Source organism: Vigna unguiculata, chromosome 4 (genome assembly GCF_037176805.1).
Source record: "Vigna unguiculata cultivar grain cowpea cultivar isolate G323 ecotype 2 chromosome 4, ASM3717680v1, whole genome shotgun sequence".
Taxonomy (NCBI): domain Eukaryota; kingdom Viridiplantae; phylum Streptophyta; class Magnoliopsida; order Fabales; family Fabaceae; genus Vigna; species Vigna unguiculata.
Genome location: NC_140795.1, coordinates 3727312 through 3745203, shown reverse-complemented (window position 1 = coordinate 3745203; position 17892 = coordinate 3727312). Strand labels below are relative to the sequence as shown.

Below are 17892 nucleotides of genomic sequence, written 5' to 3'. Positions count from 1 at the left end.
TGGTATTCTCCTCCCAAGGCAGAAAAGCAATGCTATTTATGACACCCGTCACGTGAGGTTTGTCCTCTAAGAAACTTACATGGTTCGCTCTCTGTCAATTACATCCATGTTTTGCATAACATCAACAATCTCTATGAAAACAAAATTCTAAATTGATATTTCTAAACTAAGTTACTGGGTTATGTCCTATACGGTAACAGTACAGAACAACTAAATAGAGAATCCAAATTTCTTACCCCGTCAGTTTTTACTCTACCGAAATCCGTAACTGATATTTGAGAGTCTCGACCATCAGCACTATATACCGAGAGCAAGGTGTTTCCGTCTGGGTGCCAAACTATGTCTTCTGGCCATCTCTGCTGTGGGGATATACAATTTGTACTTCGGAGAAGACAAGCTCCAGACCTACAAAATTCCGACAAAACTTCATATATAGAATGGAACAATACAAGATTATTTGATTTGTGATAGTCGACAACTATGTAGCTATAACAATACAAGAACAATTTTAAAACAAAAAGGCTCAAAAGAAAAACGAAGACATACTGTGACGAATGAATTTCCCACAAGTTGACCACTCCATCCAAAGCACTGCAATCATTCACAAAAAAAAAAGAAGCAAGCATCAAATTATGTAACAGACTTGTTTTTACCAAGAAAAATGTTAAACAGATGATAAAGAAATGACAAAAAGTTATGATTCCATTAAGGAGCTCTATACAAACTTTTAAGAGATAAAAAAATAGGAAGAAAAAAATAAATTGACTTCTCTATTAACTAGAGAACTTCTACATGTCAATTTCATTTCTTTCTCTCTTAACATATCACATAGTAGTTTCATTAAATGAAAAAACCATAATCAAATGAAAAACATGTGCAAAATGCTTTCACGAAGAATGATATTATTTTAAACCTGGTGACAAATTGGTGATCATTTACAGGACACACAGCAATACATCGCACTCTCCTCTTGTGTTGACTAGAGAAGTGATTGCTTGCTTGATAAAGCACTGATTCTGGTGAAGAACTTTTACATATCAACGGTATCACTTCCTCAGCCTCTTTCTGTTCTGAAAAGAAAATGAATTACATGCCAAAGTGAGCCTAGTTATCGATACAAGTAACCAAATTTACACCAAAACAACAATTAAGTTACCAAAAAACCTCCTTTTGCATCCTCTGCCTTGGACTTCAATGCTTTCATGTTCAGCAGGGATTCTCTGAGTGTTATCAGACTTTACCGTTGACCTAGCAAAAGAAGAAGGTGCCAACGGTACTGAATGCGAAAATTTTGAACCCACACGAACAAGGCGTAACTTAGACCGAAGCTGGTTTTTGGAAGAACCGTCACTTTTATGAAAATAACCGATTTTTGATTCACGTTCTATCTTCACATGTTCACTTTTTCTGGGGGTTTGAGTATTCTTCTTAACAGAAGTCTCCACGGCAAGATTAACTGGTTCAGGCTCGGGGGGTTTATGGTGAAGGTTGTTTTCTTGTTTGGATGTTAGGTTGCTTTCAGAGTCAATGGAAAAGGGTCTGGTGTATAGTAAAATGCTGGGTCATAAAAGGTTCATCGTTCAGCACTGTAAAACTAGGAGGGAATAGAAAAGGTGCAGAAACCAGAAACATGCAGCAGCAAAACCACTAGGATAATCAAACACCAACTCTTTTCGAGAAATTGGACTTTTATGTTGGCACATGGACTCACTCAAAGGCACAGTGAATATTATTGCTTGTTTCGGTTATAAGCAAATAATTTTCTTTTATGTTCTAACTAAACTTAGTGTCTTCTGATCATGTTGGAAAGGTAAGTCTCGTGAGGATTGGTCAATGGTAATTAATATAGCTAAGATGGATGATTCATACGTGAGGAATGAGATGCAAGTATATATGTGAACCTGATTCTAGCTAGGTTTTCAAGGTCGTGGAACCCTTGATTTCTATCATGATTCACAAAAGCTGGTGAAGTTAGTGTCTGATATGCATTCTTTTATGCAGACTTTGACAAACTTTGGTTTAATATTTGACAATAACCTGCAGAGAAAGATAACCTCTCGGGAGTCTAGTAGGGTATCTGAGAAAGCAGTACAAAGATGTTCATTTCCCAATGCCTGTCAAAGAAGGAAACATACTGACTAATAAATACCGGCCATTGCATAAGCATTATCAGATCCAACTCAAATGCGAACACCAACCTTTCAACAGTGTGTGGAGAAATAACACCAGCAGATGTTAGAAGTAAAAGGGAAGAAATAACACCCTAGTCAAACATGACTTGAAACCTTCAAAAAAAAAATGCTCCCTTATAAGCCAAGTATATGACATCTATTAATATCATCCCATTCCGCAATGCTGGATACGGTAATTTTCCCAGCAGCATAAGGAAGATTTGGTCTATATTTGAATAACTATTTCAACACTGCTAGAATTATTTTTAACTCAAAAGTAACCAAGAGTTTCCTTCATCCTACATACTTTCATTGTATTTTCAGCTCTGCAAACAGTTACCCAAACAAGCTTTGCCTGCCAATCTAAACATAAATCCACTTCACCTGTCTCCAATAGTTCTCCAAATATATAAGTTTCTGAGAACTTGAACAAAACTTGAACAAAACATCTCCAGAACAGACACAAAGAATCACACCAAAACTTGAACAAAAGCAAAACCACGATCAGGGAACTAAACCAACAACACCAAATAAATAACAAGCCTATAATTGCAATGACAAAACAGGATAACATATCTCACCTACCCTACTTTATCTTACCTCACCTATTATAGTAAAATATGCAAAGTTTGTTCAGGTGCAATGTTTCCAGACCTCTCAAGTGCAATCTCATAAATTTTTGGGTTTGGTTTCTCAACGCCTTCAAGACCAGAAAACACACCAAAGTCCCACTCAAATCCCTGCATCATTAAACATCATCATACTAGCAATCAAACATTCTTGTCTCTGGGTAGGTGTACAAGACAACAAAAAGACATTCTTATCCATTTTCCATTCACATATACATAAAGTGGAATTGCTTGTAATCAATCCCTTTAATCACCATCACCCTAACATTAAACTTTCAGATCAAGCTCAATTTTTCACAACTTTTGATGCTTCACAATTCTGTGTGTACACACAAAAATCAAATTTGTTCATTGATGGGTCAAAATTATACAGAATGGTTGAAGGGAAAAATCGAATTGGAGAAAAAAGAGAAGTGAAATGAAAACCTAAAGCCAGAAAGAGATGAACAGCAACAAGAGATATCTCAGGAAGGACGACGCAACCTTCGACGGCGGCGGCACAACCTTCAACGGCGACCTTCGACGGCGGCGAGGCAAGATCTGTCTCGGTGGTGATCGAATCAATGTGCGTCACTCTGCTTGTGGACCCAATTTGATTCAAGGGATCGAATGAGATTCTAAGAGAAATGAAACCACAGTTAACTGTACTGGTCTAAACAGTTAACTGTTTTCAGTACAGTATTTTAAACTTTAACTTAAAAGTAGTACAGTTTAATTTTACTATTAATAATTCAGTTATTTTTAGTTTAAAACAGTGCAGTTAACTTAAGTACAGTACAATTAAGTTATTTTTGCCCAGCCCTAGCAAGGACGAGTAGGTCTCTTGGAAACACAGGCACTCGTCTTGGAACGTTACTTATCCTCCCTTTGCACTCGTCTTCTTGCATATGTCAATCTCACAAAGAATGATTTGTCTTTCTTCTTCCATTTCCGAGTTTCTTCCTTTACTTCCCAATCATTCTTCCTTCTCTTCCATTCACTTACATTTTACCTCTCAGTCTTTACTTGACCATGACAACGTTCACCACACAATCTCCCAATTTGATCGCATACTTCATATACACCCTAGAGACGAGGTGAAACACCTGGGAAGCAGCTCATCCAAAGGATGAGGTCTTCCTCCTAATGACGAGGTCTTCATCCTAATGACAAGGTGAGGCACTTGGAAAGCAGGTCATCCAAAGGATGAGGTCTTCATCCTAGAGACAAGGTGAGGCACCTATGAAGCAGCTCATCCAGAGGATGAGGCCTTCTGGGAAACAGCTCATCCAGAGGATGAGGTTTTCATCCTAGTGACAAGGTGAGGCATCTGAGGAGTAGCTCATCCAAAGGATGAGGTATTCATCCTAGACACGAGGTGAAATAACTAGGGAACAGTCCGTCGAAAAGACAAGGTCAACCTCAAAGAGATGAAGCGTCGGGAGAGCACCTCGACTAGAAGATGAGACTAGCCAAAATGCATTCATAACGAAGGCCGAAACATATGAAAATCACACAACAAAACCCAACCTCAGCTCATAAGCCCATACTCTAGCATAAATATCTAGATATCCCAATATTTAGGAAGGTGGCCTGAAATTTTCACCACTAGATAAATCACGATTTCGCTAGTTATAATTGTCGTATCCCAAATCAAAAGGAAAATATCCCGATGTAAAATTAACTGTCCTTTGAATTATAGGATTTTAGTTTAAAAAGCATTATGAATATCTGTTTTCGATAAAACAAAAAAAAGCAAAATATTTGTAATTTGACTTTAATTCTTAAAAAATATGTAACGACTTTTTCACCGGTGCCTGTCTCCCACCATCATTACACTTTATAGTATTAATGAAAGAATATGTTATTCTATTAATATTTTTACAATTTATTAATGTGTAATTTTTCTAAATAGAACTAAATAGAAATTTAAACATTACATTTATTATTATAATGTTGTCACAATTGCTCACGTGACATACGTTTACCATTTTATAGCTTTTATGATCAATATTTATTGTCATTATTACTTATTATTATTATTATTATTATTATTATTATATTTTAATATAGTTTTGTATTAAGTGAGTTTTTGGTGGAGTGAGATAAGATCAGTGGTGGAGTAATTTTATTAAATTTTAATTTACAACAACTTTTAAAAACTAAAAAACAAGAAAATAAAACAAATATAATGCACCTTATACATTACATTAAAATCTAAATGTTCATACTTCATTTGATTATGCAGTTTTAGAACGACGAAGACATTTCATTCTGTATTTCCATGCAACCTGAATGCTTGTTGCTGCAAAGCATCTCCAATAAGGTGACTCATACCTATCATCATATAATCAACAATACAGAATAATTAATTTCATAATTAAATGCATGTTTAGGGAAATCTATCTAATTCCCATTATTTAATACGGACTAACATTATCAAACATTTTATTTTTATGTTAGGGCATAAAAAATAATGGCATTTAACGATAAAAAAATAGCTTAAAACAAGAAAAAAGGGAAAAACTATAAGAAATAAAAAAAAAAAAAAGGTTTAATTTCTTGGAGTGATTTTCATAAGCTAATAGCTGTAGCATTCATCATTATATGGCTTTTAAGACAATTGACTAATTTTTATAAAAAAGACGATTACTATTATAGCTATTGATTGTTTATAGTATGAAAAATGTTAACACTGACAGTTTTTTTTTATATATATTGTTACTGATAAATACATTTTTATATTATTAAATGATAAGTACATAAATTATTTAATAAGAGTTACATAAATTTGCAAAATAATAAAAGTATGTAAAAAGTGTTTATACTTTATGTTCTTCCACATTTTTTTCCTCACTATCAATTTTAAAATAGGAGGTATGAAAAGACATTAAATATAAACATTTATTTTAGTAAGAATTTAAGCCTAGGTCTTTCCCCTTTATTATGTAATCTTTTATTTGTGTTTTATATCATTTTAGTTCTATAGTGACTTTTGACAAAGTTCATGGACAAGGGGAACAAGTTTAATATGTTGGACTTTGTGAAATCAAAATTCAAACATGAAAGACTGCACTACACTGGACAATTTACTTTTATTCTGTCAAAACTTTTTTTCCACAGAAAGACTAATTCAGAATGAACCAGATTTTATAAACATATAAAGGGTCGACAGCAATATTATAAAAGTAAATGATCTATGATCGAAGTAATAAGTTAAAAATAGATTAAAATATCATTATTCATAAACAAATGTACGAAGAAACAAAAAATCAGATATAAAACAGGAGAAGATGATAACCTTATGGCTCCTCGAACACGGGGACTCCTAAAGAATCTTGCAAATAGGCCTGTAACTTCTTCAAGGTCTGCTGCTCTGAGAGAAAATGCCTCCACATTTGTTAAGCAAATTACTCTTCTGTTACTAACCAGCTTTTGCCTTGGAATCCTTGCTTTTCTGCAACCTGCAAGACAAATTTCAAACAAGTTGAGCATGCCACTACTCTAACCATGGAACATGCCCCTATTCTATAAATGATATTGCCAATGAGAACCTTAAGTCAAGTCAACTATTGTTTGCTATATCAACACATTCATGCTGACAAGTCAACATTCTTATTAATAGTGAAAGTTACATGGACCAAAAACTTGCAAAATGATGATAGGAAAAGATATCAAAAGTCCAAATAAGGCTGAATAGTTCAAAGTAGGTAAAAATGTAAGCATTGAATGATTATTGTATATTCCATATGATAAATAGTTCCAATTTTTCATGACAGTTTGTACTTTTATATCAAACAGTACCTTAGAGCAGTTCTTACTTTTCTAATGTTTGCTTTCTAGAAATGAAATGTACCTTTGCTTGTTAAGGGATGCTCAAGACACCATGTCAGAAGTTCTTCGCCACAGACACTCCCTTCATAAAGGGGAGCACTGATTCCATCTTCGCCAACGCTCTCCAATTTTCCACGCACAATAAAAACCATCTTCTCTACCAAACCACCATCATACAAAATTTTGCTTCCTTTGATATATGTTTTCTGTCTTAGCCTCTCACATATGGCATCCAAGATAGGCTCATCCAATAAGGCAAAAATTCGAACCTGCAGCATATGAAAAACAATGTAAGATCCATTTAAGCTTGAAGTGTGGACAATGCACAAAATCACCTTATCTTGTAATAAAACTCAACCGATTTGCGTATTTGTGTCCGATACTTTATGATATTTACCGATACTCATTAATAAAGTATCTAATATATATAGCAACACTTTTATGATAACAATAATTTATAGTGTATTCTATCCGATACACGTATCCTGTCCATCATATATGAAAATAATAAGGATCAAATTCTAGAGCTCATGAAAATAGAAGTATATCACTTGCAAAATCTATATAACCACTAACTTTCTTAATAAATGTGAAGAGATGACGTCTAATTTCCCTTTGGAGGTCTTCTGGCAAATTCTCCAGGAGCATTTCTTCATTCACCCCCCTTGTTGCAGCCCAGTTATATCGTTCAGCCTGTCGCACTCTCCTACATGACAGACCAAACATATAAGTGGAATGGAATCTCTCTTCCTTTATATCATGCAAACAAATCATATGATTTCAGTGCCTGTATAAAAGTGACAGATTGTGAAACCATTTTAAGCATTAGCTCAAACAAACATGCAATAGCCTCCTATAGTGTGGCAATGATTAGTAGCTTCTCATAGTTTTCTTTGATCATATTCCACATTGGTGGAGGCATGACATTAATTCAGAGGAAGGAATTAGGCTTCTGGAAAAATAATCATGCAAAAGTGTATGGCAGTTCTATACTATATACACTAGTACTAAGGTTGGTAAGTAGTCTCTTTTTTGTAGATAACCCTTTTCCATCAACACTCTTTTCCTAGACACTGCATAATGCTTTTTAGCAAAACAAAACATGCATTCAGGTGGAAGCATAAGAAACACATATATGGAGATTCAAGAAAATTAAAATTATCCGGGTAAAAAAGAAAAACAAACTATCATAGGTCACTCAGTAAAAGATTCTCTAATAGTTGTTAACTTGAGTCCATCTATTTTGACCTGTGGAGTAGTAATATTTTCTACTTGAAGTTAATATATACATTGCCAAAAATGGTGCTTTGGAAAGGAGTAGAGATATAAAAAGAAAATTTTAACCAATTTATGAGAGAAATACAAGTCTGACCATAATGGGAAAGAATTGTACCTTCTTAGATTGTCTCCTAAGCGCCGGTGGCTCATCCATTTCTCAACATCACGTCGTCTAAGTGACATCTCTAGGTTCCTTTAAGAGAAAGTAAGAAGATGAAATATACATAAATATATATGTATGTTGTTAAATATTTAATATATAACAAGTGGCAAATTTATTAGCCATAATTACTCTAGAAAAACTACTAGAATATAATATACAAGGGCTCTTTGGAGTCCAGAAATCATAGTTAAAACCATCAACCCCAAAAAGTCCCAATTCCAAAATCATGAAACCGGTGATGGACTTATATTCAGTTACATTTAGATCAAAGTAAAGGCAACAACTTCAGAAAATTCTGTATTAACCCAACTAGATACAGGGGAGAGAAAGCAGTGCAACTTATTTCCCTCTATGAAGCTCACAAATCCTTCAGTATTCAAGGTAGATCATTAGATAACTTTGTAAACTATTCCTTAAAGGAACTCTAAAAGAACACTTATTTAAGAGAAGAGGAGAGAAGACAATGACGTCCTCAAACAACGCTTGTTAGTCATTATGCTGTGTTTTAGGTGTAAACTCAAGAGGTTTTCCATATATGAAGCATGGCATTCTACCTGCGTCCAAGAGCCTGAAGAATGTTCTGTATGTTTCCAATGAGAAGAGCAAACAGCAACAGTCCTGACCCAAGAATGGCCTTAGTAAAAAGAATTTCGGGAACAAAATAGCTAGGGACTAAATTCCCAGTCAGTGTACTAATTTGCTGCAGAAAACACAGGCATAGAGCATTAGTAGGATTTCATGTATTTGAAAAATCAAATATTGAATTAAAAGGCATGCCATTTATATGCAAAACAAAGTATCTTGTTGCCAATATAATTTCAATGAGGCTTTTCCAGATTCATGGATATTCATTTTTAGAATTTCTTGCTCTAGAAGACAGCAATGTGCATGCTATCTTGCCTCAATTTTCAACACTGGGAAAGCTTTATGTCTCCTAAGTTCTAACAAAAACACACCTCACAAATATACTGGTAACATGATAAACTTGAAGACAATGAACACAGTTACCTGAAATCCCCAAAACGATGAATAGAAATATCTAGTAGACAGATTAGGATGTGCGGTAAGGTTGACAGCTTTGAGAAAGATACCATAACCATCACGAAAACCATCTTCAGTAAAACAAGCACTTGCAACAGCATTGTTTGTCCAATTTCTCCAACTTTCATTATTTTGATATGCTTCAGTTTTTCCATGTCCACAATCAATGAATTTTGTGCATCCAGGAATATGTGTGTTTCCACAGGCGTCTCGTAGACACTGAATAACCCTCTGGGAGAAGATATAGAGAGAATGCAGAAATTAATAACTGAATATATGAACCTTTACTTGATGTAGCCACCTAACTGAAATTTCCCAACTTTTAATTGAATCTCTCATCATCATTTCATTATTAGTTGGTATGTAAAGGAAAGGCCTTAACCTACCTGCAAACTGAAGAGGTACCACCAGGATCCAACAACATGGCCAGACAGTACAAAGGTGAAAAGATTTATAAAGAAATTTGCCCACGGAGACTCAAATACAAATCCAGCTGGAGAAAATATCATAGGAAGAAATCTACATAGTCTAGGGATATGCTGAACGAGAATCACAATACGCAAAAGGTTATTTGCATAGTTTGCTCCTGTTGACCCTGTCCCTAAGTGCGTTGGTAGGACAAACAATATGAATATCTGCAAGTATTTCACAGAATTATACCATTATTCACCCAAAATTGCTTTCATCTTCATAAAATGGTATAAACCCAAAGTTAGAGACAAGGAATGAAAACATGGTGTAGATTGTATACTTGATCAAGAAAAAATCACATTAGATGCAAAGGATACTGCTGTGAAAATAAGCAGAAAGGGAAATGGAGAGAAATTTACCTGAGGAAGTGGAAGAACAACAAATAAGTCAATGAAGAAAGATGTCTTAAAGTAATGAAGAGCTATTTTCTTTGGATGATCAACTAACTCCCCAGCACCAACCACCCTAGACTCAGGAGCCACATAAGCCAACCTAAACTGCGGAGAATCAATGCGAAAGAATTAATTGAGTTCTGTTGCATTCAGCAGATTATGTTATATCCTCTTAGTCTCTTACAGAGAGAAAACTTGAAAATACATGTCTCAAAGTAACAATATATTACTCCGACTTAATATAAGAAAACTAGTTAAACAACAAAGAAATAAACAACCGTTAGAAAAGCCTTAAAAGTTACCTGAAGAATAATGTTTAGGAAGTGTATGAAATCATTCATGCTTCTAAGTGCAACAAGAAGTTTTGTAAAACCCCAGTTTATAACAATACATTTATTTTTCTGCATAAGAAAGACAGAAAACTTAGAGCACGTTAGACACTTCATAGAGATAACAAGAATCACATTGGAAATAGTACAGCAAGCAATATTTTGAATCATAATAAAGGGCTTAAACCATACCTTCTGCACAGAGAGCAAGAAGAAAAATAACGGATCCACAAAAATTGCCACCAAGCAACATATTGCAAAAAATTGATTCCATTGTTGTACAAGTTTATTGTGAGGATTCATAACTCTAGGAACATGGGGAATCAAGAAAGTAAAAAGTCTTCTCGCCCAATTCTTGGCATCCTCGTAAAGAGTATTCCGAAACTGAAAGCATTAAGAGTTGAAAATCGTTGAGTAAATGAAGCTAATATTGTCAAAGTGATTCATAAGATCAAATGTCCACAAATGGCAAAAGAGATTTCAAAATGTGAAAGATTATTGCCTACACAACCAAAAAATAGACCATAATTAGAACCGCAACATATATTTTTTATGCATATACATGCATCACAAAATAGCATGTAATTCCATTTTAGGTCCAACTGCAGTAACAACTGAAAAAATATTTTATGGAAACAACAAAGTAGTCCACAATAAGAAGAAAATACACCATGATATTATGTATAAACATAGAAAACGTTGTCTGATTCAGAAGTTGTAGTTTCAAACGATTACCTAGGCATCATTAGAAAATCATCATATTAAATCATAAGCAATTCTTATAATTAAACTCTATAGCAGAGGCATACACATGTATAAAATTCTTGATTATGATAGATGCAAAAAGTAAAGAACCTTGACACAAAATGTAATCTAAGGAAACTTCAACATGTAGCAGTCATAAGCTTCTTAAGAGAAAGGAAACTATAATTTATTTATACCTCATGTTTAAATATACCCGAAGCATTTGAACTACTTTTCTGAATAGCCTTGAAGTAAGTTGGGCACGTTGTACAATATGGATCACTGCACATTCCCAGTGGACCAGACCTAACTAAATGTTCATTCTTGCAAGCATAGTTCTGCAAATCATTTTCACCCATGACGCCACAGCATGAAGAAAAATTTTCTGTCTTACTTTCTTCTGCTTGTGACTCGGGTGCCACTTTATTCTGCCGAGAAAGGTTTCCAGGTCTATTAGTAGCATGCAATGGACCACTCATCTGATTAAATGGAGTTATTCTCTGAATCCGTAAGGGACCAGTGTATCCCACAAGATTAGTATCTCTTTCATATGGCTCTGTGAGTGTCGCGGGAATAGAAATTGATACACTTCGAGTCCTAGATACATGCCTTGGGAATCCAGAATCAACGACTTCAACTGATACTTGGGGATGACAATCTGATAGAATTGCCACATCATCTCTCTCAAAATTAGCCATGTGGTCTGCAAATTAGAAAGGAAAATTCATCATCTCGATTTCTATGTCAAAACAGTGATATCAAAGTCAAAACGAATCCAACATATGCAGAAAACAATGAATAAGTGAAAAGGAAACAAAACATACAGAGAGGTAAGAAAAGCACTCAAACACTGTTCTTTCATCAAACACAAAGGGAACATGGTAACTGGCACTACTCCAGGAAGAATCCATACATGATATAGTAAAGGGTGACCAAAGCAAGCAAAAGGGTATGAAGAAGTAAATGAATAAAAGATTGATTTTTCCAAGTATAGAATAGCAACAAAACTAAGGGTGAGACCTGTTTAAGGTATCAGAATACTCAGAAGTCAGAACCCCACTAACTGTTGACAATGTCACAATGCAGCCATTTGAAAAATACGGAATGGCACAAGAGGAGAGGAGAGGAGAAGAAGATTCTCACTGGTATAAATAAGAGTCATGAGTGAGAAAGAGAGAGAAAAGGTGACTGAGTTTTAGTCTTTGAGGCAACTCTGAGGAAAGAACGGTGTGAACCAAGGTAGCAGAAAGTAGAAAATAAACAAGCATAGTGTTGTTTGGTGTGTGTTTTTCCCACACACTTTCCTATTTGCTCCTTTGAACAAGTTTGCACCTTTGGCTACGACCTTGTTAAGTTTTCCGACAAAATCTAGATAACGATTTTTAATGATATCCTATTTCTCCAACTACTTAGTTCTAAAACAACCTAATATTTTTGTCAAATCAAAATCAAATATCACGAGAAAGTTTGTTAATTTCGGTAAGGTAAGATGTTAGTATTAAAAAGTGTATTTGATTGAATACCAAAAAAAAAAAAAATATATATATATATATATATATATATATATACTTTTAAAGTTTAATTTTAGAATTAAGTATATTTTTGTCCCTAAATGTCCATGGTCGAAACTTTGATAATTTTTGGTCCTTAAACTTTAAAAATGAATATAGTCCTTTTAACTCAATTTTGTTAATATTTTCTTAGGTTTTGAATGTATTTCTCAGTAATATTGAGTCGAGAATGTGTCAAATGGCGTAAATAACTCCACTATTAACATGAAACACATTTCACGGGTTGAAAAAAGTCAATAAAATTGGGTTAAAAGTAGTATATTCATTCATTTTTAAATTTTAGGGATCAAAATTTATTAAAGTTTCGACTAGGAACGAATCTCAATTCTTAACCAAAATTCAGAGATTAAAAATATACTTAACCGTTAATTTTAATATTTTTTTACTACTAATTATAGTTTCCAGAACTAAAAGTTGTACGTATTTTTTCACATATTACCTTAAGAACCACCATGGTTAGTTTATGATTAATCCTGTAAATAAATCTACACTAATCAAGTAAGATCATAAAAGAATTTTTATTATTAATTATTTTTCTTTTTATTGTATTACTAACTATCGCTCTTGCTTAGAGTAACATCTAACATTTTGCATATCCAATTTTTTATTTATTTTAGATTTAGTACTTTTTTTTTCGCACAATTGTCATTAACAAAGATGAAAGTAGTTATGATTAAATGAGAGTAATTTTTGTAGGGTAAATAGTTTACAGTATTAATTATATTTTTTAAGTATTATATATAGAATAATTATTATAAGTTAAATAATTAGGTTTCTAATTTATTTATTCTAAGGTTTTTTTAATTCATCATATTTTTAAGTAAAATGAATTAATTTTAAATACATTAATTTTACTAATTAGGAAAATTTTATATAGTATTATTAAATATTATAATTATTATTTTTTACATATAAACTAGTTACGGTGACTCCAACACTATTATTGTAATTAAGTAATTTTAGACCGCTGTTAATCGTATAATTATTAATAAAAATATGTTTTTGTATTTTTAATAATATTAGTATTAATTATTTATTCACGAAAAATTTAAATGTTAATATTAAAATTTAAAAACGTTGTTATCCTCTCTAACTATATGAATAATATTATTATTAAATATTCTATTTAAAAAAATAGACTGAATTAAATAAAAATAATAAATATAAAAATTAAATTAATTTGATAGTACATTCATACATAACCATACTTTAAATTAAGAAAATTTTAAAAAGAATAAAAGAACTAAATTAAAAATTGGAAAAAAAATTAAAACTATAAGTAAAATAATAAAGTTGAATTAAACAAACTCAACAAAAACTGAAGCAAATTAGTATTTAACCTAGATAAAAATTATTTAATTTTAAAAAGCTTAAAATACAACCATATCATTACTTTTATATATATATATATATATATATATATATATATATATATATATATATATATATATATATATATATATATATATGTATGTATATTTAAATTTATATTTATTTAATAATTTTTCATGTGGGTTCCATCCTCTGAAATGGTCAAAGTAACGTGAAGAAGACACATGGCTTTTCATAACATACTTGTCCTTACACAGTCTAACGCTAACGCGGTGTATTTATTTTACTGTTATAAAAGCTGACAGTGTTTTGTTACTTTTTATTATTAATTATTAAATTGAGAATTGTATTAAAGTCATAATTTTGTTAAAATAGATAAACAAAATGACATAAAAAGTAAGAGGGTAATGAATACAAGTTAAAAAGAGAACAAACTATAAATTAGTTTGATAATTACTCTCATTCATTTTAAATATAAGAAAAAAAAAATGTAATTTACACTTACTTGTGTAAAACTAATCTACAATTCCTAGATTATATTCAGGACAAGTATTTAAAAAAAATGGTATTGATAGTTATTTTTCATAGCTTAATAATGTAAAATTTTTGAATTTAATAGGAATACGTTAATATGTGTTTCGGGTATAGGGACCAAGAGCCTACTAAAGAACCTCTTTAAGCTTATTCCACTTTTCACGACAACTGTAACTTCTCCAAGAAAATCCACTCCTTAGCTCGATCGGCTGGGATGACGATCGGGGTACGTGTCTAAGGGGCTCCGATGCTTAAGTCAGTAAAGGACGGATCGGTATATCAGTGTAACTGCTGTAATAAATGCGAAATTAAGATTCTCACCAACCTACCTTTGGGTCCTACGGTGTGGGCCTATGATTAGGGTTCCTTAATTACGGCCCAATAATCCTTTAATCAAGATTACTGACTTGTTTAACGTTAATTAACCCGGCTGACTGGTTGTTTGACCGTGCGACCGATGGCCGCTTGACTGGATTAGTTATACCCTGTTTTTAACAAGTGAACGATTCGTGTATGGCTGATCGACCGATGGACGTATGTAAAGGACTACGCGAATCTAAAGAGATTGATCGACCGATCGACCCGATGGTTGATCGACTGATTGTCCTTTATTAGGTTAAGGTGTTGTTCGTGTGGGGCTGATCGACCGATGTCACATTGGGGACCAGAATGTCACTCGTTTGTGCGTTACCGATTGACCGATAGGCCTGAACGTGGTTTGCGAAACCGATAAACCGATTGCTTCTGACGATATAGTGACTTATTTGTATAACTGTTTCACCGATGGTCTTACAACTTGTTCACCAGGTCGTTCGACCGATGGTCTCCTAACGTTGCTAGATGGTTTGTTTGTAGAACCGATTGACCGATGGTCATACGCAATTTATTGACCAGGCCGTTCGACCGATGGTGTTTTATATATGAGTTTTTCCAATCTTGTCCGATGGCCTGAGGATTGACTTTGGCCGATTAACCGATGGGACATACAGTACAATATATTATGGAAAAAGTTAATAAATCTATCTTATAATAAATGTACATAATTTGATGAGATGTGAAACTATTTTACTTTACGATATTATTTACTTTGCATGTAATTATTTTCTTCTATCTCAAATATAAAAACAAAATCAAGTCTCTAATTAAAGATGATTTGTTAGTATCGTTTAATTATTCAAATATAATTTATCTTTATTTCGAAACTAATTTATTTCTTTTGTTTTCATTATAGAAGAGGTACACATTTATTTATTTTGTTTGTGTCAAAAGATACACAATCTTTGACTTTGGTGTGTTTACATTTGACAAGAATAATGTCCATAAGTCAAAAAGGGGTTCTGTTCCAAGAAATTGTCCCAAAATTTGGTAGAACATAATAAATAATTGTGGGGATTCATGAATCATGATTCATACGTTCAAACATTTCCTTTCCTTGTGACGTTTAAAGTCAAGTCTTCCTTATGAAGATTTCTCATTTCATTGAGGTAAGTAATTATAACATTGTTCTAAGAAGAAAATGGAAGATGGATATGGCATCTACATGTGTTTGGTCCATGTTTCTCATCCTACACAATCCTATTAGATATAAATAAATCTATTTTACTTTGAAATGATTTGATCGTAGAGAAGTTGTATCACTTTATTACAATATACAATTTTAGTACAGAACATTTTAAGTTGAAGTTGTGTTATGGTAATACGACTTTTGACTTTAATTTAGTGTATTTAAATTAAAGTTGTACCATGATAATATCATTATTGTTCATGTAACAAAACTTCTTCAGAAATTGTATTATCTTGGTTCTTGGCATAACTTATTCATGTTTATAAGTTTAATATCAAATTTAGTCTTCTAATTTTCTTTGAATTTTTAAAAAAATCTTTAGTTTTTTATTTGTTTAATTTAGTTTTTCAATCTTTTCAAAATATTCAATTTGATCATTTTCGTTGGACTAGTTTTTAATTTAGTCCCCTTATTTATAATTTTGATTCAATTTAATATTTTTTTTCTTTTAAAATGAAGCAATTTAGCCCCTCTCAAATTTGATACCAAATTAGTAATTAAACTTAATTACAACTTATACATATATTTATATATTCATGTTAAATTTAAAAAAAAAATATATATATATATATATATATATATATATATAGCAAATCACTCCAACATATTCAAATTACTTTTTTTTTTTACATTTGTACATAAAAAATCCCTATTTAAACTTATAATATTTTAAAAATATTAAAAATATAAATATAAAGTGACACTTGTCACATTAAAAATATTTTAACATGTTTATATAAGTTGTAATTAAGTTTAATTACTAATTTGATCTCAAATTTGAGAGAGACCAAATTGCTTCATTTAAAAAAAATCAAATTAAATCAAAATTATAAATAAGAAGACTAAATTGAAAACAAACATTATCATATAACAATAATATGACACGTAAAAATATACAGACATGACGTTAATGTCAATCTAAAAAAAGAACAAATTGAACATTTTTAAAAATTAGAAGACTACATTTTGAACAAATAAAAATTAAAGGTCTTTTTTTAAATCCGAAAATATCATCTTTCTTTTAAAAGTTGTCCATTTTGATAAATTAAAAAGAAAAAAACGCTACCTTGATTAAAAAAAAAAATAAGCAAAACATTTCTTATATGACAATATGTTTTAAACCAATAAAGGACCACAACGAAAAATGAATAAAGAGCAATGAATAAAAATTTATATCATGTTAACTTTGTAACAAAATTAAACGTGCAACACACTAGTTCATAAATAATTCCTATTCAATATCAGTCCTATTATTAAATTTTCTAAAGATAATATCCGCAAGATTACACTCGCTTGCGACAAATGTTCCGTCACAAAGAAAAAATAAAAAAATCTAAATAACCTTATCTTTTTAAGGTTGTTGGAAGTGCACCATTGACAACTTTCATTATATAAAAACGAACTTTACAAGTCTATTCTTATTTATAAGAAGAATTCTTTTGAAGGTTATACTTTGAAAACTTTGTCACTAAAATCCGATGAATTTAATTGACATCTTAATTAATTTACCAAGAAAACTTGTTTACATGGGATAACCTTTGTTGTCAATATCATCATAGTCTCCATTATCTATTATCGACAACTACGTGCATTTCAATTGCATATTTTAGTTGTTTTATTTATTATTATTTTTTCTCTTTCAATTATATGTTCTTTTTGCAATAAATTAAAGTGACATTGTGTATTCAAACAACAACTTCTTTCTTTGTAAAAGTGATTATTTGAAATATAATTTTCATTTCCAATTATCCTTTCAAAACACTGAAGTAGAAGGGTTGGTTTGAGGATTTTTGGAAGTAAAAAAGTGTAAATTATGAAAATACATTTTTTACTTTGATTGGAAACCATATCTACAGTGCT

General features: G+C 31.9%; 1 protein-coding gene across 1 annotated transcript; it reads right to left on the bottom strand.

The window, feature by feature from the left end:
• Window positions 1-4880: 4880 nt before the first annotated feature.
• Window positions 4881-12329, bottom strand: LOC114181878 (putative cyclic nucleotide-gated ion channel 20, chloroplastic). The gene is made up of 13 exons (XM_085672124.1): window positions 12175-12329; window positions 11229-11734; window positions 10480-10671; window positions 10261-10359; window positions 9926-10063; window positions 9482-9730; window positions 9063-9326; window positions 8609-8754; window positions 8007-8084; window positions 7190-7319; window positions 6636-6882; window positions 6081-6243; window positions 4881-5116 (listed from the first exon to the last, which is right to left on the bottom strand). The coding sequence occupies exons 1-13, from the start codon at window positions 12191-12193 to the stop codon at window positions 5020-5022; spliced, it is 2328 nt and encodes a 775-aa protein (XP_085528250.1). The 5' UTR covers window positions 12194-12329; the 3' UTR covers window positions 4881-5019.
• Window positions 12330-17892: the final 5563 nt, after the last annotated feature.